Source organism: Scophthalmus maximus, chromosome 15 (genome assembly GCF_022379125.1).
Source record: "Scophthalmus maximus strain ysfricsl-2021 chromosome 15, ASM2237912v1, whole genome shotgun sequence".
In the NCBI taxonomy this organism is placed as follows: domain Eukaryota; kingdom Metazoa; phylum Chordata; class Actinopteri; order Pleuronectiformes; family Scophthalmidae; genus Scophthalmus; species Scophthalmus maximus.
The window spans coordinates 17,799,016-17,823,912 of NC_061529.1; the positions used below are offsets into that span (position 1 = coordinate 17,799,016).

The 24,897-nt window shown below is 40.3% G+C and overlaps 1 protein-coding gene across 4 annotated transcripts in view; it reads right to left on the reverse strand.

Moving 5' to 3' along the window:
* The window catches only part of alk (ALK receptor tyrosine kinase), a 314,269-nt gene that overhangs the window by 169,623 nt on the left and 119,749 nt on the right, over positions 1 to 24,897 (reverse strand). For all 4 annotated transcript variants that reach the window (XM_035610012.2, XM_035610013.2, XM_035610015.2 and 1 more), the window contains exon 2: positions 6,361 to 6,471. In XM_035610012.2, the coding sequence (XP_035465905.2) occupies positions 6,361 to 6,471 (111 nt within the window). The remainder of the gene's footprint in view (positions 1 to 6,360; positions 6,472 to 24,897) is intronic.

Sequence of the window (24,897 nt, forward strand, 5' to 3'; positions counted from 1 at the left end):
GAAAACTTTTTGGCACAAGGGAACCAATTGCTGCAAATATAATAGGGCTATAAATGGATATAATGCAAAATGATATGCATATATGAGTTTGATAACTTTGTTAAGATGGATGGAAGAAGTGGCTGGATCCTACCAATGGCTAGAATAGGTTAGTTTCAAAGACCATACAGACTAGAGGCACAAGAGCAGGCGATGATCACAAGATCAATAGAGGCCGGGGCCTCGAAATCAGACAGGACCTATAGTTCAGGCTGTGCAAAGTCACCCCTGAAACCACCCAGCACAAATAACAGCAAGATGTAAGATGCAGGCAGGTACGGCATACATGACACCATAGCCAAGATGGAAGACACCTCCAAAGATGGTTGAGAACGACCAAGCTAATATCCTGTGGAACTTCCAAATCCAGACTGAAAAAAATTGTGATATTGAACCATCATGATGATGGTCAACAAACAGACAAGGCAGTTCTCATAGATGTAGCAATCCCAAGTGACAGTAACATCAAGAAAAAGGAACACAATAAGCTCAAAAAATACCATGGGCTGAAAGAGGGGCTAGAAAACATGTGGAAAGTGAGGGCAACAGTGGTGCCAGTGGTGATCGGAGCACTCAGGGCTGTAACCCCCAAACTGGGAGGGTGGTTCCCAGTTTGGGGGATGCTGTTCTTGTAATCTTTGGGGGCAGTTTCCAGGAACAACATCTGACATCTCTGTCCAGAAGAGCACAGTGCTTGGAACAGCTAAGATACTGCGCAGAACCCTCAGGCTCCCAGGCTTAACACTTGAAGGAGGAAACACATGAGAGAACGGCATACACATACTAATACTAATATCCAAGGAATGGTGGTCACTGGTTGTGGTTCTGCTCAGGATACAATGGAATGAAGCCACAAATCACCATAGGGTCTGCAGACCCCCTCACAATTTCATCTACACAAAACATTCAAAGAGAAGGAAGTAGATGACTGTAAACAACGGGTGGCCCACACCATAAATGTGCTTTGGTGCATTAAAGGAAATTCATTCAATAAAGTAATTAAGCAGATAATTTGAGACAGTGTTCATAAGGCATGTGATTGGTTAATGAGCCTATCGCCACACTTCCACCCTGACCTGATTCATCATGGAGCTGAGATTGAGCGATGTGTCTTGTTGGCTGAAGGTCATTGAGATGCCAGCCAACTGCAGGTATCTTCATTTTGTGAAAAAAATAGACGAGTCAATTCACAGCAGTGCAAAACTATTTGATTACATGTTTAGAAAAAGACATGCTGGATTGGCAAAGGAGCGGTTTTGACATCAGGTAAATTACATCTAACGATGTATATCTCTTTGTGGATGGAGAGTAAACACTGCCGACAGATCACCCCGTGAAACTCTTCATCTCGGATGATGAATATGTTTATTTCCTGATGACAATGAGTTTGTGTCTAGCTGAGCTTGTTTATATATCCATTCATTTCCTCTCAATGGAGGCAGCAGCTGTCCTTTCAGATATATACAGATGAATAGATGAGTGGCAAGTGAATGTTGACAAACAGCGGGTACAAGAGGTGTTGTAAAGAAATCTTCTACAACAAAAAACACAACAAAGATTGTGTGGCTGAGGAAAGAAATCCGGAGAAAGAACTTATTTCATTTCTTGTTTTTCTCTATACGAATGACTTGATACCATTCATTAGGGTTACCCTTTAGCCACACAATACTGTGTAGTCTTCCAAGGTTTTGAGATAAAGGATGATTTTGAACATCATCGAATCATTGTTTGTTGACAGAAAAAATGAGAGCGATGTCAATAAATAAATAAGGTAGATGGAGTGAGGGCTTATCAACATCTTTTTTAAGCTCAATTGCACTTTTGGTGATTCGAGATCGAAGCGATCAAAGTCAAATGTCCGGCTACCCGTTCCTTGTGAACTTGCTCCTTCATTTTATCCTTAGCATCCACTCTTTGATACTACAAAGGTCAAATGCTGGCAGGGGGGGTCAAGATAACTTCTTCACAACAGACCCTCTGAGGACTTCACCATATTGAAGGAGCTGCAGAAAAGGTCAAACCAAAAAATCCCTTTTGACTTACAGTATGTTCAAAATCATTAATACAGTGAGTGACTTTCCGACCATTTCAGTCAATAACAACCCTGAGTCGCTGTAAGCAGCCACAGTAATACGCTCAGCAAATTCTGTTATTGTCTGAATTGAATTTCCTTCCAAAACAGCTGTCTTGGTTTGAATAGCATTTTTTAAATTGGCCCCACGATCCAGAGCAGCTATAAACACATGTACAACTAGAAAAGCATCTGTGACAGAGTGAATTCAGCAATGAGTTCCCACCTGTAAAAAGAGCTTGTGCACTATTTTATTGTAAAACATTTCCCTCTGCAAGTTTGTTTGCTGTTTGTCTAAACAACTTTTCATAATAGATTCAAGCCATACTGAGCAGATGTTTTCCAGCTAATTTCATTATTTTGTATTTTCTTTTCTTTTTTTATTTGCCAAACATTTAAAGTAGCTGCCAGACATAATCTCCAGTTTACCCCAGAGTAGGAACACCTTGCTGTTTGGAGAATATAAATTGAATGCACAAAATGTTCACCTTGACTTAAGACCTTGATTTAAGCAATCCTGCACAATATCAAAGACCTTTGCAAATGGAAAAATGTTCACACTGATGGGGTTGGATGGCCTAAATAATGTGACTGTAGGTGGATACCATATTTAAGCACCTGCACCTCTGCTCCATCTTTTATACCCCCGCCTTTGTAAATATGTTTTATTCCAATGCTGTGTCTCATTACACAAAAACAGCACTACCAGCTGAGTGAGGCAGATGTTCTATTGTAAAGCACGGTAACTCCTCAAGTGGCTAGCAATCATCTGAGTGCGTGTGTTACAGCTGGCAGCCACAGCTGAACCAGGACCATCCATCTCGACGAGAAAAAAGGTCTGGAGTGAGATGATGTGGAGATGGCATACAGGGAAGGTTTCACTAAACAGCCCAGCTGCTACTCCCCAAGGGAACACGACAATGTAGATATAGGAGGCAGGAGAAAGTTCAGGTCAGACAGGTCAGACACTGGTGACACAAAGTCAAGTTTACCTGCACTGAAATGCAAATAAGGAAGTTCGCATAAGGGAAGAGGGGAGGCAGGAGGGAGGGAGAGTACAGGGGGCAGCTGGTGGCAAGTGGCCAGTCAGTCTGTTTTGGTTTTTATGGGTGGTAATAAATGCCAGCGGACAGCAGATGCTGTGGGGACAGCTGAGATCTATCACAGCAGCCCAAAGCCATGTTCTCCATGCCATGTTGTTCTGACCTGTCCTCTTCCAATCCTTTTTTCCCTGTGTCCTCTGAAGGTGTCCTATGTAACACAATGCAACACTAGCTCACCTTTAAAAAAAACCCTCATGAGAAGGGAAGCAAAAAAAATACTTCTAACAAATATGCACACACCCACAATCATATGTATAGGATATAACATTTTGACAAACTCCACAAGATTAGTGCTAATCCCTATTTATTTTCTTTCCTGAACTGTGCCATTAGTCACCTGGAGAATTTGTAGTCATCTTGCTTTTACCACCCAGATGTGATGAATGCCGCTCCATCAACATCACACTCAGTTCACTACTGCACAAGCTCATCATCTGGCTGGCTAACATGCTACAGATGAGAGGTCAGAGCTCCCATCCAATGGAATATTACAGAAAAGTAGTCGGCTGTGTGCGTGACGGATTGATTCACTCAAAAACGGCCGGGTGATCTGTTTAATTGACGCCAATTACAGTTTGGTCCATTGCAGGCTGTAACAGCCGCTGGCAGCTGAAGCAAGGTCCCAGATATTCACAGTCAAGAATGTCTTTCAAAAACAGCTGGGTGACAGTTTGGTGCTGGTGGGACTTTGAATCATCACTTACAGGATGACCTCCAACCCTCCAAGAGGTTAGAAACGAGGGGGGGGGGGAGTCATGCTGGAGCTGTTGCCTCCCAGTGACGTGACACGGATGCACAAAAGTGCTCTGGGTTTATGCAGATGCTCCAATAATGACGGCTCTGGTCCTCAGATCGCTTTACAACTCAGATTTGTTTTCTTCTCACTCATCACTCAGCCGTGTCAGCGCTAACCTCTACTGGTTTTTCTGCAGGCAGCTCCGAAAAGATTCACAAATGTGTGCTGTGTTTCAGTGCTGGTTGGAAACTGGGACATCTGGGCTTTCGCTGAATGCGTAATTTCAAAGTGGGTGAAAACTGTTTGAAATAGACAGAATAGGTCGTCTCCCCTCCATTAGAACAAGTACAATATGAAATAAATGTAATAATAGATATATGGTAAATAAATCATATTCAATTAATGATTATAGGGCAAAAGGCAGATGCCGGTATAACAGATGTTGTGTTTGTGATGTAGAGAGCTGGAACCACTATCCACTACTGCAGGGGTCACTAATAGGCGGACCACGGTCAGGATCGGCTTGGTGTGCAGCGTAGTCGGGAAGCAGGGGATAAGTTTCACTTTCTCCAGGGCTGAAGAGCATTTTGCTCTGGGACCAACCCCCTTACTCTCCTCATAAACGAGACAAAGGACACACCGACACTTCTCTTTTAACTTGAGGCGCTGCGGCATTTATTATATTAAGACAGACTGTCACCACCACCGCACATTCACTACTGCAGCCAACTCCGCTTCTCTCCCTGTCGCTCTGTGGATTTGAACACGCATTTGTGAGTACCCAAAGTTACGCACAAATTATTGTACGCATTTGTAACTCATCTTTCGCTTGTAAACCATGTGATACACATTTGTGACCTTGTTGAGACTATTTTCTCTCCATATTTTTCCTCCACTACAATATAGGTAAAGAAGTGTACAGTAAGTAATTGTCTTCTACTATCTAGTCACAAGCTGCTACTGAAGCTGCAGTGCACAGGTCTTCTTATCTGTAAATCCTTCATATAGTATGGACATTTAAAGATATCGCAACAGGTAGTTCTTTATTTCAGCCTGGTGATGTTGATGTGGAAAATGACTTGTACTGAAAACATAAGTCCTGTTTCTTGTGTCCCTTTTACTCTCCCTGCCTCTTCTACATCAAATTTTTGTTGGTCCACTTGGAGCTTGGTTTTGCATATATGAGTCAGACAATTTAAGGTAAAGAAACGCAATTTCTAAATATACCAGCTTGATTTCGGTTTGCAAAATTTGGCTGATAAAGACTGAAACAGATAATTATCCCTGTGAATAAGGGCAATGTAAACATCACAATGTCAAACTTATTGAATTGAAAAAGTTAAGTCTTTAAGTTCATCACTAATATTTTACCAATTCTGTGTGCACAACACTACAGTGTAATACAGGAAGTTCCCAGCACATTCTTTAAAGACTAATAGATTCTGTGTTTTTATTAATGATGAACAATATGAGTTACAAAACATTTGATATACCTCCTACACTAGTGTTTTGGATTGTACACTACCTGTGACATATGGCTCCACTGTATGTTCTTAGCATGAATGTGGCTTTTACTCTTAAAATCTGTTAACAGTGCATATTTTGCACATTAGCTGTCAATGATTGTAAAAGACAGGATACATGTTTAAAGGCTATAAAGGTGCAGTACAGTCACATTAAATAAAAGTGATTCCATGATAGTTTTGAAGGTTGATTAAATAAACAACATCTGTTCTTGTGTTTTTCAAAGATTCGGAGGAATGTATGATTAAAAGTTTTTTTTTAAACAGTTAACACTCATATTATTTATTTTTGCTTGAAATATTTGAAATGATTCAAAGAGAAAAACATGACTAAAATTGAATAATTCGTCGTTACTTTCCACTCCTGCCACAACTTTGGATGACTTTGTCAAAATAATTCATTTTTAATAAAACTACATAATGCACATTTATCATTGGTAAGCTAATAAAAATCAAGACCTTTCAAAGACTCAGCATGAACTTTGTTCCTTCTATTACCCTCACAATTGTGTTTTTACCATTTTTAAACAATATCATTTTGTTTAACATGATGTTTAAGTATAGTGGGGTCCAAAAATCTGATACCACTTTCTGTACAAAGGCCAGCTCCATTTTTTTTCTTTTAATATTGAATCTGCCAAAAACGTTATCCTATATAAATTTCTTTAGTTTTAAATACATGTTTGTAATTGGTTAGATCAACAGAAACCCAGTTTTGTGAAGACTCCATGTCTGATGGTGGAGGCCAGGTGAGACAGAGACATGTATGTGTGCTGATGGAGAGTTGATGCCAGTTGCTACTGTCAATTGGAAGCACAGGATCTTTGGAGGACAGAGGTGCGTGGGCCCATCCATCCGTCTGAGGAGAGCTGACAATGTCCAACTCACCTGACATGGACACAGAGTTGTTGGGAAAGCTCAGGTCATCTTCAGCCACCCAGGAGAAGCTCCAGTGTCCTCGAGGACTGCCAGCAGTAGTCCTGCCGGCCAAAGGTTCACCTGCAAAAACAGAAAATGCACACGTTAATTTCACAGCGTATGTAACACGGACATTTTGGTAAGAGAAGGGAAAGCCATTATTAAAATGTTAAATTACATTAAATCAAATAATTATTACTCCTCCTTGCCTGGCTGCCACTGATTTGGCCTCCAAGCTGTGGTGCCATTTATTTGGTAATCCAAAACCCTTATTGCCGTTATATAATAATAATAGTTATAAAATGTGTTATTTTACCTTATTGCTAAAGACAGAAGACAAACAATATAGACTTCTAAAGATTTGGTAGATTAATACCTAGAGACCTTGAGTCAGAGTAAATAGTCAGGGAGGCCACATGAAATGCTTGCTTGCTCACCTTCTAAACTCGGAAACTAATTATCACAATATCAAACAGAAGTCTGACAAAAGAGGCGCACGCACACGCACGCACACACACACACACACACACACACACACACACACACACACACACACACACACACACACACACACACACACACACACACACACACACACACACACACACACACACACACACACACACACACACACACACACACACACACACACACACACACACACACACACACACACACACTTTGTCCTTAGTCCATGTATAATTAGTCACATAGTAACACACCACTGCTTGAGACGGAGACTCCTACATAAATCCTTCAGTCATTTCAAATGAGCCTTAAAGAGCGACTGATCGTTAACTGCCTTTCACTACTGTACCAAGCAAGTTTTAGTTATGGCCAAAGGAGATGCATGATTATTTTTTGTTTCTATTGTTTTCAAGGGCCCTCTCCATTAATTCATGTCTAATTATGTTAGAAAACTGCAAAATTTTAACTGAGTATTAGCATTTATTTAATTTGATAGAAGAAGGCCTCTACGCTAACATACAGTGGGGTAAGAAAGTCTGAAGCGGTCTCAAAAGGCAAATTTGTATTAAGTAGCCCTTGTGTCAAAAACTTTTAATCCAAAATTCAGCACAAGCGACCTCTATTATTTTAAAGAAACAAAATAAAAGCTGCTGTCACTCCACTGAACAAATGATGAGCTCTGAAATGAGACTATCACGAGTCCAGCTGGCTGAGCTCAGAGCGAGTCATTACTTGTTAAGTGTATGATAATAAGATGAATGGTGAGAGATGAGCCACTGCTCTGTAACACCTCTGCACAGCCACGAATGAACCAGGTGTTTCTTCAGTTCCAACAAATCCAACAGAGTGAGATGTCTTTTCTGCTAGTGCATCGCATCAAATCACAGTCAGACCCGGCACCTTCCGCAAACTTTCATTCATATCCAGATCATGAAAATTAGGTTTGTGAGATTAAAAAACTCTCACATCTGTGATTTTTCAATGTGTCAGATGCAAAGTTTTAATCAAAATCCAAATAATGTATAAGTATTGGATATCAGCAGATTGCCAATATCAAAGGACTTAGATCACAACTTGATGAGGACCCCATTAATAAATGCAGTTTCAAGCAGAAATGATTAACAACCAAGCACCTGTTCTATTCAAATAATACTATTTTGATTGTAAAGGTCTCCCTATATTATTTATTAAATTTCCATTTCTCCCCTTAGGTTCTTTGTGATTATGTGAGCTCCCTGCAAAAAAAAAAAGAGAGTAATACTCAAACCCTTTCTTGCAATGTCATGTTGTTCTCCGCGTTTTTTTTTTCTGCTGCCTGCGTGTGTTTTTATGTGTGTGCGTGCAGGAGCTGACTAGAGATGGGAATTACTTGAAAGGGAAGTGGATCTCATGGCTCCGTTCCTCTCGTTGTTCTTGGCTGGAGGCCAGCCCTATAAACATAAAAGTGTGTCCCTGACTGACTGAGCAATGACGTTACACCATTGCTGTGTTTTTAAGAGGCAGTGAAGATTGATTGTCGACCCTGCTTCAACTTCCATTTCTGGATTTGGAAATATTGCACCCTGCTTTTTCAGACACCCAAATGTTGGAATGAGTTTTGGCATTTGGCTTGTTTATTTCTTTTCACAAACGCGTCTTCGTGAGTGCATGGTTCTCACTTTCAGCTTGAAGGGAGTAGATTCAGGGTCGGCATTTGGGCACAACACAAAAACAACGGCTAATGGGTAAAACTCGGTTCCCTTCATTTTTATCAGAGCTCCAGTGAGAGTGATCACTAGAGTCACACTTGATCACACTTGGTCAAACACTGAGAGAGAGACAGTGCAGAGAGAGAAGCTGCATGCACCATTTATACTAAAACCATATCTCGAGATCTGATCTCCCTCACTGGTCTCTTCAAATACCTATAAAATGCTCCCCGTCCCCTACATGATCTCAGTCATTGTACCAGTTCACCCAAACGTTTCACATTTTGCGCATCTCTTGAGATGGGCATATACTCTGAACGAGACGATATGCATAAGATGTCAACTCGCACGACAGAAAGCTTTCGGCTCTATGTTATTGACGCTTAAGACACTTACAAAAAATTGCTGTAGTCCTGCTACACATACCAAATCAACAGAGATGCCTCCAGATGAGAGTAAGTGCGAAAGCCAGAATTTCAGTGAAATGTTTAATGTTCTATATAAAAGCTTTTAACCTATAGCTTTTACAAAAGAATGGCTGTCTGCTTCGGGTATTAAACAAAATGCAACATGAAAGGAAGAAGAAAAATAACAAATTGAGTTATCGGTTTGGCTCAGAACAAGGTGACATGTTCACAAAATGGAGGAAGGGTCAAAGCACAATATCATGTGTGTTTTGCTGTGAAGTGAATGGATGCTGTGATATCAAATCTGTGCAGATTTATCGCAGGAATAAAAAAAAAAGGATAACATAAGAGATTTAGCACAAAACCAAGAGACAAGTACCAAGCAATGAAAGATAAGAATAATGTGTACAAGTGAAGCATGAGAAAATTATTGATTGGCACATGTTAAACTAATGATTAGCTCTGCCCCGAGCCAAACTATGAGACGTGTTTTTAATTTGACTATGGATCTTGGAAGGACAGAGCCCTTGAAATCAGGCAAAAAAATGTAAAGAAATTTGTCCTCATCTGGAGTCTTTTCAGTGGAGAACATTGGTCAGGGCCATTCTCTTCTCTCTCCAAACGTGGACACCAGTGCCGTGTATGAGGAGTTGACTGGTCCATACAGAGAGCCTGGTTAGAAACTGGACATGCTGCCAGGCTAATGACGGAGCTGACTGGTTGGCTGACTAACAGCTATTGTAAGAGTTGGCAAGCCTTCTGACTGACGGACAAGTGGGGAAGGAGAAGGTGGCGGGCTGAGTGGCTTTCAAAGGAGTGGTATTTCTCACTGTTTGTGGGGCAGGTTGGCAATATGTCCTGCTATGAGGTGACTTTGCCTTGTGCGCTATGAATAGGTCAAGAATGTCTGTTGCAGGCAGGCATCTTGTAGCATGGCTAACACTTCCAACTTTTTTCTCTTTTGCATGGTTTTATTTTTTTTTTCATATGTGAATATCTGGGATTGTGCCAGTAGTAGTGCAGGTACTGTTGTCACAAAAGGCGCTGATCCTCAACACAACACTATGATCTATGTTCCAAACCTCAATTTATCTTTATAAAAAATATTGTCAAAATGTGTCTCTAATGGGTGCATTAGCTCACCCTTGAGGACAGAGTGAGGAGATGATAAAGCTGAACAGAGCTCAGAGCAGAACCATCCTTGTATTTAAAAGAGGAGCCAGTTAAAGTGATCACAAGTTGTCACCCAGAGACGCTACGTCGGACAGGTCTGACTGGAAGGAGACACCAGGGAAGATTCACAACATGATGGCGTTATTAAATATCCTGCACTAGTGTGCCTGGCAACACAACAGAGGGCCCCCGTAATAGTTAGAGGAGAACATCTGTTACTTTACTACACTAATGAGTCAGCGTTGTATTACTACACGAGAGTTGTATTACTACACGTCACAGAAACACACAGCCTTACAGCTACATGCATATAATGATGAGTTAAGGCAGTTAGACACTATTAAATCTGACATTAATACTATTGTCAACCACAATAACTTGTATATATTTTATATTTTAATATATTATTTCATTTTCTATTAATCTAAATATTTTAAAATGTAAAGAAAGATGTTCTTATTTTGGTTGAATTTTATTTTTGATGGTCTAGACAAAATCATGTGTCCAAGACAAGTACTAGGTTTCTAAAAAAACGAAGTGCCAATGAATCAATTACAAAATCTGTACTATTACTTTTACATTCAATTAATCAATGGTTTCAGTGATTTATCGCTCAAACATGACAAACAGTTTCTGCTTCCGGCTTCATAAATGTATGGATGATTCTTTTCTTTGACATATATAATTTTATCGATAAAAATGTTGTAACATTAATCAATAATAAAAGTTATGATTTGATGCATCCCTGTAGTCATGTTTGATTGTCTGTGGTAATAACTGTGACGTAAAAAAAAGACTGAGCAAAGTTTTTTTCCCCACGCTGATATCAGACATAAAAAGTCTAAGGATATTGTGTTTACATGTAAAGCTAAGTAAAGGGACATCGCTGTTGAAATGCTCCATGTGCACAACTAAGTGCTTCAGTTTGGGAATCGCAGGATTTCCCAAATCAGGATGTCATATAAGGAGGTATATAGTAAGGTACAGATTATTTCCACAGTTGAACCAGTTGATTAATGAAATTTCTGTTGGCAGAGTTTCATAAAACAGAAAACTACTTCACTGGCAGGTCAATGAATGACAGTGAAGTAAATTAGACAAGTGCATGTTTTATTAAACCATTCTTAAACCATGGCCATTCTAAATCCCAACAGATAACATGCAACCCTCAAAAGTTAAAGTGTTCTGCAGCTTTAATATTTCATTTTGTGCCAATAATTATCGGGCTGTAATAATGTCATTCAAACTGTACTCATGGAAAACATTTAGATTTTGACATTAGTAAGTGTGTGCATAACAAACACACACTGAGTGGACTCAGCTCAGCGGACAGTCTCACTCTGTCCCACCCACTCTATGAAATCCTTCAAATGCCTAGTGGATTTATCAATGATGCTTGACTCAACCTGTCACTTAAACATGGCTATGCATGAACATACAGTACATCTCTCTCAGTCCTCTGCATCCTTCTGAATCACTCAAATGTCCCTTTCCTCATCTTTTGTCTTAATGGATTGAAACGGATAGAGTTTCAAATCCTTAAAAATAAGGGGCACTAGACCGCAAAGGAGAGACGCACAGAACAGCTCTTAGGGTAGGGGAGGGCAACAAACACTTTTTGCGGGGACGGTACTATACATGATATATGTAGTGCTTGTGGGCTTGATTCCACGACAGTGCAATGATCCAAAAATGGAGCCAATTACCCATCAAAGGGGAAGCAGAGAAAGTGTACAGGTCACGGATCTGTAGTTTAGATAGATCGGGAAACTGGTGGAGTCTTCACTAAAATCAGAGGGATTCTGAAATGTTTTCAAACATGTTGCTCACACAAAGTATAAAGCACTTGCAAATAATTAATAGGTTAGCTTTTACACAGCTGGACTTTCATACTTCTTGGCCTTGTGCATCACAACTGTCCTCTTCTTTTTGGCCATTAATTAAAGATTTACCCTGGGATACATACATTACTGCCTAAATAAATTGATCACCTGTCCGGCCCAGTGACGCGTCATTAAACGCCCGTCAGAGTCTGCCAGCGCCGCATCAGGCAGCTGAGGCCTTGGAATTGGCTGCTCCCTCTCTGCTACAAAAGACTGCATTGATTTCCATCAGAGGAAGCCTCATGTCCACTAAGCACTCCGACTTTCATTAAGACCTTCACAGAATTCCAAACACGTCATTCCCCTAGCCCCTCCGCAAAAAAAAAAAGAAAAGAAGCCGCGAATGTGCACAGTCATTCAAACACACGCTCTCCTTCCGATCTACCAAGAAGAACCAGAGTGGTAACCACTTTAACAATTATAAAGTCGTTGAACATAAGTATGGTGAAATAATTCATAAAAGGTCTCATCTATATTAACAGGTGTCAAGCTTAACGACTAGCGACCAAGGTGACATGGTTAAACACAGTTACCTGACTTAAAGCGTTCACATTAATGTGCAACCTACCACACTTGTTAGCTTTAAGTGGGGATTGTTTAGAAGAGGCTTTTTCCACATTTGTCATGAATTGTTGGAACTAGGGCTGAACCATTAATTGCATTTGTGATAATATCGCGATATGATAAAACGCGATTTTCTAACCGCAAGGGACGCGATTACACGGCTCACGTGATACGCGAGCGAGGGGAGCACTCAGTTCCAAGAACTGAAGCATCATTCACGCTGTGCTATAACCTGCTGCACATGGCCTCAAGCTCAACAGAACAGTCGGAAACTGATACAGCAGAGACTTTAGACTCGAAGAGGAACACCACGTCGGTTTTAAAAAAGGACAATGCTGCGCAGCGTCAGGTGCTGAGCAGAACATGCCGTGCTACCGTTGCTACTTCACGGGGCAACACCACCAACCTGTATCAGCACCACAGCGGCTACATGACGAGTGTACGGCCAACAAGTCAGTGAAAGTAGTGATGAACACAGAACCACACGAGAGTTGTTTGAGACTGTTACTCCGTATGAAAATGTCTAACGTGGCACCGTGAGGTGACAAACACCACGACTATTACCCTCGTTAAAGAGACAGACTGCTAACAGACATAGAGTTCTCTCCCCTTCAACACATCTCGCTCTCTGTCAGTGTGTGCAAGAACGTGTGTGCTAATTATAATTGCAAATCAAAACGCAATCACAATATATGTTAGAAAAATCGCAATTCGATATTTTCCCCAAATCGTTCAGCCCTAGTTTGAACAGGATTTCTTTTTCTCCCCCTGGCATAAACCTTGTCCTGTAAACAAGCAAGGAATTTAGTTCACCTGTAGGATGCAGCTTGTCAAACTCAAGAGTTGCGCCCCCCCCCCCCCCCAATAAAAACAAAAAAATAAAATAAATTAAACTTCATGCCACCAATAATGCAACCTCTTCTCTGCATAAGAGTCTCAGCAAACTCACTTCTCGCTCTTGGATTGTTGCCACTGATTGTTAATTTTTTTTAAAGTAAAACAAAAGCATGAATTATAACATGAAAATAGAAATGGCTGATATTATCAGTAGAGACTGATCAATAGTGGATTTTTGGGGTCGATGCCGACGTTGACTTTATGGAGTAAAAAAAAATTCCGATAATGATATATCGGACGATAATCTTTATATATCTATATAAAAATTGGGAGCTGATGCTGATACCGATATTGTGGAGTAAACATTTTAGAATATCGAGATATATATATATAGATACTTTTTTTTTTGTTGTTTGTTTTTGTTTGTTTTTTAAATGGCATTGATCCCTAAATTAGTTATCAAACCCTTATGACTAAAATGTAGTAGAATCTTGATATTTTACGGTTTAACCATAAACTTTATTATTAATAACTATCAATAAAACAAAACAGAAATACAACATATGATATAAAGATCATGAATTTAAGACATTAAACTTTTCTATGTAAAAAGTTTTTGTATCGGCGCATATCGGCTAACAAATGACAATACTGATATTTGTGTGAAAGGGCTCTAATAATCATAAAATTTGATTGAGTCCAAAATTTTCAAGTTGTTTTTAGATGAGAAAATAAAGTCCTGAAGCAGCGGAGAGAGGTAATGGATCTGAGAGAAAGAGGATGATTATTCCAGTCAGATGGAGCTTCGTATTGGAATGACCTGCGACCGATTTCTTTGAAAATTCTGCTGTACAAAAAAAGAAGGAATATTTCATGGATCTGAGTCCAACTGAGAGTAAAGTACAGTAGTTTATTATTGTATTGTATTGTATTATTGCTTTGGCTGCAGCCTCTGTAAATGACATGCTAATACAGTGAGCTGACACAGTCTGGCAACAGATGATGAAATACCAGCGATGCCAAACATCAGCGCCTGCAATACCATCACCAGAATGCCCTCTGACAGCACTTAGGAGGCTCCCCTAGGTAATGTGTTTTTATTTGACATGTGTTGCCGGAATTCAGAATGAGATCAAGCACTGTTTTGTCTCTCAAGGCGAAAACCATATGATTTTATCAAAGAGATGGATCATAAGGCCGCAGTCTGAAACCATTATCCCGGAGAAGAAAAGGACTGCATGGTGACAATGGAGTTGTCAACTGGGTTCCGCTGATGCTCATTAAAGAAAATGATTTCACTGTTGTACACTGATGCCTTTTTTTTGAGAGAGAGAGCTTTGCGAGCTACACAGTTGGGCTCCAACAACACCTGTTAGCACAGGTAACAGCCCAGTGTTCACAAATAATGCATAATTATGACTGTCAAGGATGTATGGGGTTATCGAAGGCAAAAAAAATAAAAAATGATCGGTCTAATTTGCTAGGCTCTGCAAAATAGTGTGTGGCCACAGGGTAGGGCTGTGCTAAAAAATCGATAAACGGGTTGTGAATTACAGCCTCCGCTGCTGTAGGTGTCGCAGTGCGGCTGGTTGGCTCGAATTGCCGGGTGCCATTTCTGGCAGAGTGAGAAATGGAGGCAGCATGTCGACTGATAATATTAGAGCGGCGCCTTCAAAATATAAAGCCGATGTGTGGGTGGACTTCGGTTTCAAAAACAAACCAGGGAGCATGGACTTGGATAACAAAAACAAATATGTCAAGTCTACTGTGTTCTGCTTGAACAAACTGAACTTCCCTAGTACCCTGTAATAAAAGGGTGCTGCATCAAGTCACTGTGACTGATGCTGCAAATAAATAATGTATATTGAAATACTGAAAATGTATAAAAAATTATGAATGACACTTTGTTGTGAGATTATTGATATTAATTTATTGTGTTGTCCACCCCTCCTGTAGGTGCTGCAAAGAAGTTGAAAACCGCAGAGGACCAGGCAAAGGAGGAGATGGCAAGATACAAGGAGGAAGCTCCCCTGCCGCTTGTGAACAATCCACTGGTCTGGTGGAAAGATCATCAGAGCGAATATCCTCTCTTGTCACACGTTGCAAAGAGATACCTGTGTATCCCGGGGACTAGCGTCTCTTCAGCAAGAGTTTTTCCTGCTGCAGGGGACATTATCGCAGCACAGAGGAGTACACTTTCCCCAGACCATCTTGATCAGATTCTTTTCCTAAACAAAAAATCTGAAAAAGTAGGCAATGTATCCATCCAAGGGTTGGACTACATGTTCTATGTTTACATCATACTGACTATTTGTTCTATTAATTTTGTTTGTATAGGGTTATATATATATATAGATAATATTATATAGTATCTGTATATTTAATATGCACTATGTTGTACATTTCAGTTCATTGTGTTAAGTACCTGTGCATATGCACTTTATTTTCTTGTTTTAAATGTCAGTGTGTCCACTGGAGTGCTTTCAGTTAAAGTGCAAGAGTGCTATTAAAGAAAAGAATGGAGAAATACATTGAAAAGGAATTACATTGTTTTGACTCAATTTGTCTGCTGCTTTCAGTTAACTATGTGGAATATCGCAATATGCATCGTATCGCAATGTATCGTGATATAATCGTATTGTGACCCATGTATCTTGATGCGTATCTTATTGTGAAGTCCTTGCCAATACCCACCCCTACCGCAGGGTGTCACATATTGATGGAAGCACCAATATAATAACTTATGTAATATATCTCCCTTGTTTTGCATATTATTAATCTCCATGACCTGCTATGAGCTTCTGATGTCACATTCACAGCATAATCAGGATTACTTTTTCCTCCATCACATAATGCTGGAGGCTTCTAGCCGCAGCCTTCATCTGTGATATGTTAATGTCAGACTACTGCTTTGACAAAGCCGCAGAGCAGAGGTTTCCGAGGAGAGACAGATGTCATCCAGAGACGCCGTGTGAAATCAAAGGGACAGGTGCGTGTCAGAGTAATGAAAACAATGCAAAGCAGTTGCGTTCAGCCCCCCAACAGTCAACAGTTGCGGCAGCAGAAGCTGTGACAGAGCTCATGGACACAATTAAGGCACTAAACTACTTTTCATGAATCAGAGTCAGTATGATTCAAACACAGACAAGACAATACATTTTTTCATGCAGTGTGACTTATCTCCAATGTCCATTGCAAATCAACGTCCATATGTCCTCATAGGAAAAAAACTACTTCTATAATAAAGTAATGCAGTGATAGTTTTCTGTACTGTACATATGTGGGTACACTGCAAACAAGGACTGCAAATGTGACCAAAATGCAGTGGTGGAAGAAGTACTCAAACACTGTACCTAAGTAAAAGTACAAATAAACAGACAAAATTAAAAAAAAAGGTGAAGTACCACATCAACCTTTCTACTTGAGTAAAAGTAAGAAACTACTTCCTTTAAAATATATTTTGAATATTAAAAGTAAAAGTAACTGTGTATTCCCTAATGCAACGGCCTATAATGCTTCAGTATGTTTCTTCATATTTGACGCTGAATTTTTGAAGGCCAGTATCTTGTGTTTTCGAGGGACAAAAAGATGGCACCAGAATCTCCATGAATCATTTTTACACCCAGTTATCTCTAAAAACTCTTTTAAATAGAACCATGGGCGGCAAATGTCTGGCTCAGCCTCAGTGGTAGCCTCTCCCCTATCCATTTTGGGTGTGTTCACCGGTGCAGGGACTCGTTGAAGAAACAACTGCCTGCTCCGATTGGTTCTGATTCCTCTCCCACTATTGATTATGTTTTATTCGGGAAAAATAACACTAATGTGACTGTAATGTGTAACGCAACCGAATGTAGAGGAGTAGAAAGTATAGATATTTCCCCTAAGAAAAGGCAAAAGTACACACAACTTAAGAAAAGTACAGATACATGAAAAATACAGTAACAAAGTACTAGAAAAACGAAAATCGAATCTTCTTGGAGGTGTTGATGGCATAAGCTAACACTTTTTTATATATTCAATTTTAACTATTACAATCACTCATAGTGCTCTATTTTTATATAGGGAATAACAGATTGTTTAGGTAAATATTGAACTGGAAAAGACCTTAAAGCTATATCATTATTTTGTAACCTGCATAGAGCAAGATATGGAAAGTCAAAGTAAGTAAATTCACACTGTGTTAGGCCAAATCTGCCTTATTTTCACTCTGTGACAGGCAATTTTGGTTCCATGGGTTCCTCACATGACCAAGTGAGCATGACCAATGATATCCATGAAGATGTGGCCCAAAGGTCTGATGATTTGACTTGGAAATCACTGTATCTGTGTGTGCCTAAACGCTAACACTGGTAACACAAACTACTGCATCCTTACTCAGGAAACAACTGACATTTTGGTGTCTGTGTGTCTGTGTGTCTGTCTGTCTGTCTGTGAGTATAATGAACGGGCTAATTATGATATTTCATGCACACATGAAACATTCAGTTAAGAGCCAGTTTCAAACACCATGTCTGTGCAAATGGCTGATAATAGTAAAGGTGAAATTGCGGTTTTCTTTCTGGCACTGACTGAGCTCCTACCAGTTTCTGGGGCAGAGGATTACAAACACTTGTGCTATGAGAGTGAATAAATTATATTAAGTTAAAATTACACAGACGCATGCAATGGAATATTTATTTTTCGTAGTGTTTTTCAGCATGCTGATGTGCAAGTAAATATAACAGCACTGTGGAAAAAAATATGTTCTACTGCTCTGCTCTTGGCTCTAACCAGGCTATTGTGAATGTAGTGCTTGAATGAGGGTTTTCTCAAATCTCCCAGCAAGCGGATGCAAGAATATTATGTGCCAAAGACATTCACACACATAATTATATTCCTGCACGACAAAATGGAATATACTATTCCATATGCCTTCTTCCACCTTTAAAAAAAAGTTATGGAGACAATGCTCTCTTCCTCTGTCTTTCGAGGGCTCTGTCCCTCGAAACAATTTGAAACATGAGGTTTTAATCATAAAGCTACAGTCAGCTGATTACAGTGTGGACATCTGGGAGCTCCAACATATTTAATGCAATGTGATGAAATCAGGAATAATAATGTTACTACGTATGAGAAGGAATATTTGTAAAAGAAAATAATTTTGCTCATCAAAAAAAAATTACACATCCTCAGAACACAGACCCAGTTTCAAAGAAAGCAGTTACAACATGCTGACCACATATCCAAACACATCCACCATACAGTTTCCTCTTGTCGCTCAACTGACCAATCATCAGTCATACAACCTTAGTTTCCACAAAACATACAATCCAACCATGGCCATTCAATATGATGAAAGAAATGTAAATATTCACAAAGGTGCAGACTTCTGTTCTTCACTCAAACACAAAAGCAACAGTAAAGATACCATGGCGTTTAGCAGGCATTCTCACAATGATGAATATCAGAGTAGTAGTAACAAAACGAATACCAGTAATAAGTATAATTACTGTTATAGAATTTGTTATGGTTAGATATTTGTTGACTTAGTGTTATTCTCCTTAATGTATTGTCTAAATATTTTAGGCTTCTTAACGAGGATGACAGCACATTGAGTAAGGTCAGAAGAATATTATCCAAATTCACCACATATTTGTGTTACAATACAGTCCAATTTTCTCTATTGTAGTATCCATTAGGGCTCGACTGATATATAGGCCCATATATCGATTATTAATCAAAGAAGCAGATAACAGATTGGGGGGTGTTTGCCAGAGGGCGTTTGTTTTTACCTAAGTAAGCATTGTAACGATTACTACTAATAATATAGCCTAGTTCTGTTATCGAACTGAATTCCATAACGCATGCAGTGTTTCCCATAGGATCTCAAGAGACTAAAGTAGGTGGACGTGAAACCCTCTAGGGGGTCCGGGGGCATGCAACCCGGGAAGAAAATTTCGTAGATTTTAAAGTTAAAATCAATCAATCTGGTGAACTTTGATAGCAATTTAGGAGGCTAGAGCTTTAATCATTAACACATTGGATTGATATGAATGATGATCCCCACCATCAATGTCCTTACAACCTTAGCGTTGTATGGACACTGACCCCCAACCACATACTGTTACAAAAAAAGAGGGAAAGGTATAGCTTTAAAAAAAAAAAAAAATCACTCAATTTCAAAGAACAATTAACTGTAAAATGAACCTAAATGGTGACCTCGGTACCTGCAGGAATTTTTATTAGAAATAGCCATTTGTACAAAATTTATGAACAGATTATTTCCTCAGGATATTGCAATGTATCAGATGGGTATTCCTATCATTTTTAAGACCAGAATTCTGTCTGTATTAGGATTTTAATTTAATTTCCAAAATTCATATGTTTTGTGTGCTTCAAAGAAATGAAGTTAGACATATATAGATTTTTTATATTTAAGCGCAGCATAGAGGCCTCTATCCAATGCTTATTAATTATTCAAGAAACGTGTCTCGTCAGTCTGTCAGTCATATGTCCAGAACTGTTCATCTCATAAGCCGGAAAATGCATGTGTGATGTTTAGGGCTCAGAAACTGTGATTCATCAGCTTTGTGCAGCGCCAGAGTCCTGCAGGTCTTCAGTCCAGAGCCAGTTTAGTCGTCGTGGCTCAATAACTGCAGGTCACATTTTGCAGTTAAAAAAAGTAAAGTACAACAAGCAACACCGCGGACTAAGCAAACAGCCTTGTCCAAACAATGTTGAAAACGGCCACTACACTAGTAATGTTAATAAGAACAAAGCAGGGGTCTCCGCCTCTCCCTCAGTCTGTTTGCACGTGTGTATTTGAGCGCAAGTACAACGTGAAATGTTACCAGCGGAAACACTGCTGTTAACTTGTTAACTTCCTGTACCGCTCATCTCGTCTCCCTGACGCATCTGCTACTGAAAATAAATACTTATGCTTAAGACGTATCCGTCGACACGCCGTACTTCATTCCTCCACCCTGCAAGATTTACATCGCAATAACTGTTATTATTTATTCAGTAGTTCCAGAAGGGCCAAGAGCGCAATGGGGCAGTGGTGTAAGTGACTGCAACCACTGTCCCCTGCGTGTCCCTCACTGCTCATCTGTCAGCCGCCTGCAGCTGAAGCAGCTGGTGTGACACACACGTCACGTCCGTGTGAATACGTACACTGAAGACAGAGAGAGAGAGACAGATCTCAATGTGTTAAAACATAGCAGCACATCCTGTGTGCACTAGTACTAGAATGATGTGATTTTCATAATGACAAAGAAACATCTGAAATTGTGCTTGTTAATAAATATATGATCTAAAAGGACAAGCAAAACTCCGGTGGACATAATGAAGACAAGGCCTGTTTTTTTTATTGGTTTTTTTTTGAAAACTGGGGAAAAACACTTCAGGTTTTGTGAATTTCACTGAATTTCTGTATTATCTGGAGCAAATGCTGTGCCCCTTTACAATCTCATGCATTTGATAGAAGGGCTTGGAGACCAGGAGGTCATTTTTTTTTTTTCAATTTCACTTTGATTTCCGGCATCCTCCGGCTCTGTGCTCCGTAACCAGGCAACAACATTGCAGACAGAAATACTGTCACACCCGAGCAAGCCGTGGTAAATCAATGCTTCTTTGTTGTACGTAGAGAAGCATTCCATGCACATGTAGAAGCATTCAGCATAAAGCTGGATTTTTGCTTGACGCATCGGAAACCATGTGCACGGCGGAGATGATGTCAGACTGACCGTGGGTCCGCATTGGTCCCGTTTCACGGGGTTGCGCACCTCACATTCTTCATAACTTGTCGCTCGCTGGAGCATTGGCGAGATGGACGAGCTGGAGGCAAGAGTCAGCGAACATGTCCCCCTGTACATACACCTGTATGATCTGTCAATGAGGGAGTAGAGATTTCCAGATGGCAAAAAAAACGGAGCATGATCCATGGCCCTGTTGAGATCTCTCCTTTAAGTGAAGTTTAAAAAGTGAAGAAGGAGATAAGGCCCACAGTTGCTATTACATCAGCTACCCCAGAAATTCTGTTCTTGGCTTTAAATGGCCCTATTGTTTAGCCTAACAATGCTTTTAAATAGTAGATGAATTTCACCTGTTCTGGGTGATACCAGGTTCTGAATGCCCTGGAATGTTCCAGGGGACGGTTGTTGCATCGTCCGGGGACAGGTGATAATGTTCTGGAATGAGTGCTCAGGAGAGATGCGTGTATTAATTTTAATATGATAAGTCGAAAGCTTGCCAGACAGTGTTGTTCAGGGAGCGGTGCAATTGTCTTGATCAAACGGAGCGATATGAAGACATGCGGAAATGAGCAAAGTGCATCTCTTCGTACGACATGTGCATGGGCTTTACTAAGACTCTGAATTCGCCCCCCAACGTGCCTGTGGTCGTTTAAAGGATAAACAGACCACCTTCTTCTTTTACGTCGCCTTTCTGAAAGCAAGCGTAAGACCACCATTTCTTCCTCATTGAACGATCCCAACACCAGCTCTGTCGCTATTGTCATGGCGCGTGACGCCTCCTTCTTCTTCTTCTTGTGGCGATTCCAGTGGTGTAGATATTTTGTCAGCAGCGACACTTTTTGTTTAGGAGAATACTGCACTAGGTCATAAAATAGTCTGGCGCTGCGGTGACGTCACAGCGGCCGTGCTGACAAGTCAGTTATGAAACCAGCTTGTCATGACAGTGATCATACAGATTACAGCTGACCATGCATACAAAAATGAATAGGAATCCTATTGCTACTGTATATGGGTGCTGTGTCAGTGTATGTATTATTATACATTACACAATTACACATTGTGCAAATGATTCAACTACTATTCCTTTTCGAGAATGAGGACATCTTTCCACACAGTAAAACATAAATCACTTTATAGAACTAAAGGAGCCCACAGGCCAGAGTGGCAGCTGCATGTGTCTTACATGACAGCGGCGGGATCAGAACAATCTTTCACTCAAATGAGTTGATAGACTGATTTCTTGGTGTTAGTTGCACCATCGACAGAGGTAAACACAACAGGAGCCACAGTCACTTTAATGCTGATGAGGATGAGTGTAGGCACATACTGGCACCCTGGAGGCATTTCCCTTACAAAGAATAAAAACATGGACTGGTATTTCAATATACATCTAAAAAATATTATATATACAGGGATTAAGGCAAAAAGGAAGAAAAAAAATCTTCTGACGGAAAAACACTCACTCCAATGGACTGCATTAGTTTGCATTGTTTATCTCTCATTATCAGTTCATTCACTATGAATCTTTATGGATCAAACTACAAACATTTCTCAGCTCTATACACAGTGTTCACGCCGATAAAAAGACATCTTCAATAAATCATTATTATTACCTGACGGGGTGAGACACTGGAGGACGTGAGCAGTGTCTATGTACTAATACAATGTACAGAACAGAAACTAGGTACTAGTAGGTAGGTAGTTTGAATCCCTTACACCAAGTCAATGTCAACACATTGTCTCTACACATAGTCGACACCAGGAGTTTACTTTTAAAAGGGACATGGTTCCCACACAGTCCTTTCGATACTGATGTAATGCTGAGACTTGGCACTTAAATGAATTGTCAATTTTATTTAAAAAATGCCTCCATCTTTACTGCGTATTAACCAAATATACAGTATTCGACAACACTGCTAAGCTTCCAGCAGCATAAATTTATTCAGCCCTTTATTTCAAACTAATAAAGTATAATTTAATCTCTTCCCTTTTCAAAGTTTAAAAATGTAAATGTGCTGAGCTTGGTAATGATCATTATGCATTTAATATACCTACTTAATGTAATAAGTAATAAATTCTGCTTCGTGTATATAGAGGAAATCTGTCTTGGCAAAATTAGTCAAATATAAATCAAGGACTCAGACTGCAGCTTTCGTCTGTTAGAAAACAAATTAGCTATTTTTCGGTATTTGTCTTGAACAGGTACCAAAAGTTAAAGGAATGCCAAACTTTAAACTCCTTCCCTGAGATACCGACACAGTCCCTTTATCATGTCTTAACATTATTTCAGAGCACTGACTTACACACTTGCAGAAGTTCTGTGTGTGTCAGTAAAACTGCATTACAGCACCGTGGGAGAATCTGTAACATGCTATGACAATGTTGATGTCTTTGCTGCAAGTCACAGATCAAGCGAAAGAATGTTGTTTAACAGGAGACGCGAAAAGGTCCCTCAGCTGACTGGCCTGACACTGACAGTCTCTCGGAATGTCAGCACAAATCAAACGCTGCCACACAGCATCCACAGACAATCCGCCTTTCTTCCTTTGCCACATCTTGGTCGCGTCACAGGCTTTCCTCACAAGGCCCCACTAACAAACACATTCCATCAGGAGAAAGCTGCTGCCGTATGAAGGTGGACATGATTTACCACGATGCCTCCACCTATAATCACTGACGTTAATGTAATGCTGGCAGGCTTTTAAAAAACTGAAATGGTACTCTATAAATCTGGCCCATCTCTTGACCCGCCATTATTTTGTCTCTGGCTTTCACCACTTTCTGCTTGTTAACCTCTCTTTTCCCCACACACTGTCACACAGAGTCACACACACACTATTTTGTGGCAGTCAATCCTTCCCGCTGCCCTTCCAGACCAGCAGTCTCTTTTTCTCCAGGATATCTAACCTTTACCTGCTCCTCTTTCTGCGTGATTCCCTTCCACCACAGCAGCAAAGCAAGACAGCCACTACCAGTAAATAATTTCTGTTGCCTCTCAACAGTTGACATCTCGTCAGTGGAGCTTTGTGTGGGTGGTTGTCCCACATTTTCTGTTTGCCACTTTGAAAGATGATTACCTATGTGTTTCTAAAAGTTTCGGAAAATGTCTGGAGCAACATTTGGGTTCCCACATGTAGCCACTCTGGAAATGTTCAGGAACTTGTGTGCATGTCTGAAAGTAGACTAAGTGTTACATGAACATAGCAGGACTTGCTTGATGTTTTTCGGTATAATTCAATGATGAGGTTTTAGTCATCTTCAACGTGCAGTCCTGGGAACCCAGACTACTTCCTCCGAACTTCCTGTTGCTGTCCACTGCTCTGAGGTGGTTTCTGAAGGTATCCAATCCCGTGTGTCATCCAAATACCTAGACTGGGGTGGTGCTTTTCCTGTGAGGGAGATCAGCGACCTTCTCTCTACTTCTTTTATATTGAGATTGGCCACTATTGGAGACCCTGGTGATCCCACTGCACAGTCATGCTTCAGTCTGTAGATAGCTTCATTAAATAGGAAATAGGTGTTAGACAGGCAGAGGTCGAACCACTCAACCTCAGTCTGCCTACCACCGGGACCCACAAACGCAGATCAATATTTACTCTTCAATTCTCACCACCCACTGGAGCACAAGCTGGAGGTTATCAGAGTCCCACACCACAGGGCTCAGAGTGTGGCCACAAGTACGGAAGGGAGGGAAAGGGAACAAGGGCACATTAGGGAAGCACTTAAAACATGTGGTTACCCAAACTGGGCCCTT